The sequence below is a fragment of the Chrysochloris asiatica genome, unplaced genomic scaffold (assembly GCF_000296735.1).
Source record: "Chrysochloris asiatica unplaced genomic scaffold, ChrAsi1.0 scaffold00192, whole genome shotgun sequence".
Taxonomy (NCBI): domain Eukaryota; kingdom Metazoa; phylum Chordata; class Mammalia; order Afrosoricida; family Chrysochloridae; genus Chrysochloris; species Chrysochloris asiatica.
In genome coordinates, this window is record NW_006408710.1 from 630418 (window position 1) to 632026 (window position 1609).

Genomic DNA, 1609 nt, shown 5'->3' on the forward strand with positions numbered 1-1609 from the left:
TGGCCCAGGACTGGGCAGTGTTTCATTCTGTTGTGTAAGAGGTCACTATGAGTCGGTACTGACTTGATGGCACCTAACAACAATAATAATAATGAAATAAAAAATCCAAATTCATATACCCAGCAACTAACAGAGATGGGGCTCTTGTTTAGGTCTTGTTTCCAGCTGTATCACTATTGATTTTATTTTTGTATACCGAAATGAAAGATTCGATGGCTTTGAATTATAGTGTGAGTAAGACTGATCAAAGGTAGCCATGGTGGTGAGGGCGGCTCAGGGCTGGACAGAGCTTCAGTATGTTGTAGTACAAGACAGATTTATTCTGAATTTAGGGTGGAAACCCTATACAGGGTCGCTATGGGTTGGAAATGACTCACTGTCACCAAGCAACAACATCCACTACGTAGTGTTAGAAGTCAGCTGATCTCCCTGTCTTTCACTTTCAAATATAAAAAGGGCAGAACAGGAGCATCCATTTCACAGGACTTTTAAGCATTCAATGGGTTGGCAAATATGTACTAGATGAATTGAAATAAAATCTACTACTACGACTAAGACATTCACGTTCTTTTAAGTAAATCGTTTGTATTCTGGGGGCAAGTATAAATACAGACTTTTCATGCATGTTACCCATAGTCAATCAATATGATACTGATCTACATACACATGCTGAGACATGTCCTTTGAATTATCAAGAGTACTAAATCATAAAACATGACTTCTTCCTTTAATTTTTATAAAAAGTCATAATAAGTTATACAATTTGCATATTTGATGCCAGTCAAACCAAGCTCTATTGCGAAGAATTAGGACGTAATCATTAAATGTGGCTTAGCTTTCATTTTCTTCCTTCGTCATAGTTACCTCTATAATGGCAGCATCTATGTACATCTGTAAAGTGGTGAATCCCGAGGACCAGTACTGAGAGGACTCGCCAGCTACAGAGAGAGAATTGTGAGACGGTTGGTGGCAGTATCTCTTCAGAAGTTAAAACACTAACAGCCGTCTTCCATGTTTCATATGCAAACCCAATAGGGTTCATTGGTGGGACACCACACAATTTTAGAGCCATGTCTATAGTCTATGGTTAAAATCTGTACCTCATCATATGGGAAAACAATTACATGAAAAAATATATAGAGAGATTTAGAAAAACCATATCATTCAAGATAAAATGTTGCTTCCTGTTACTGCAACCTACATAGAATATGCGCACATATTAAAACTATATGGATGTTATGTAAATGCATTATATTTTATGCACGCATGGAATCCTGGTGTGGTACCTTAGGATAAGCACCTGACCTCAAGGTAGGTTTGAACCTACTCAACAGCACTTAACAACAACAACAAACACATGCATATAGAGGGAGTGCGGTGGATCTGTATGATAAGCACTGAACTACAAACCACTGCTGTAAAGTAATGGAGCCTCAGAAACCCTATACAGGGTTGCTGTGAGTAGGAACTGACTCAACAGCGTTAAACAACAACATACATGTATATACACATAGTTAGGTATCTGTGTATAAACATACAGATACACATAGTTAGGTATCTGTGTATAAACATATAGATACACATAGTTAGGTATCTGTGTATAAACATA

The 1609-nt window shown here is 37.6% G+C and overlaps 1 protein-coding gene across 1 annotated transcript in view; it reads right to left on the minus strand.

Annotated features, from left to right (window-relative positions):
* The window catches only part of ABCA5 (ATP-binding cassette, sub-family A (ABC1), member 5), a 96174-nt gene that overhangs the window by 83845 nt on the left and 10720 nt on the right, over positions 1-1609 (minus strand). Inside the window, exon 4 of the mRNA XM_006872293.1 lies at positions 865-938. Within this exon, the coding sequence (XP_006872355.1) occupies positions 865-938 (74 nt within the window). The remainder of the gene's footprint in view (positions 1-864; positions 939-1609) is intronic.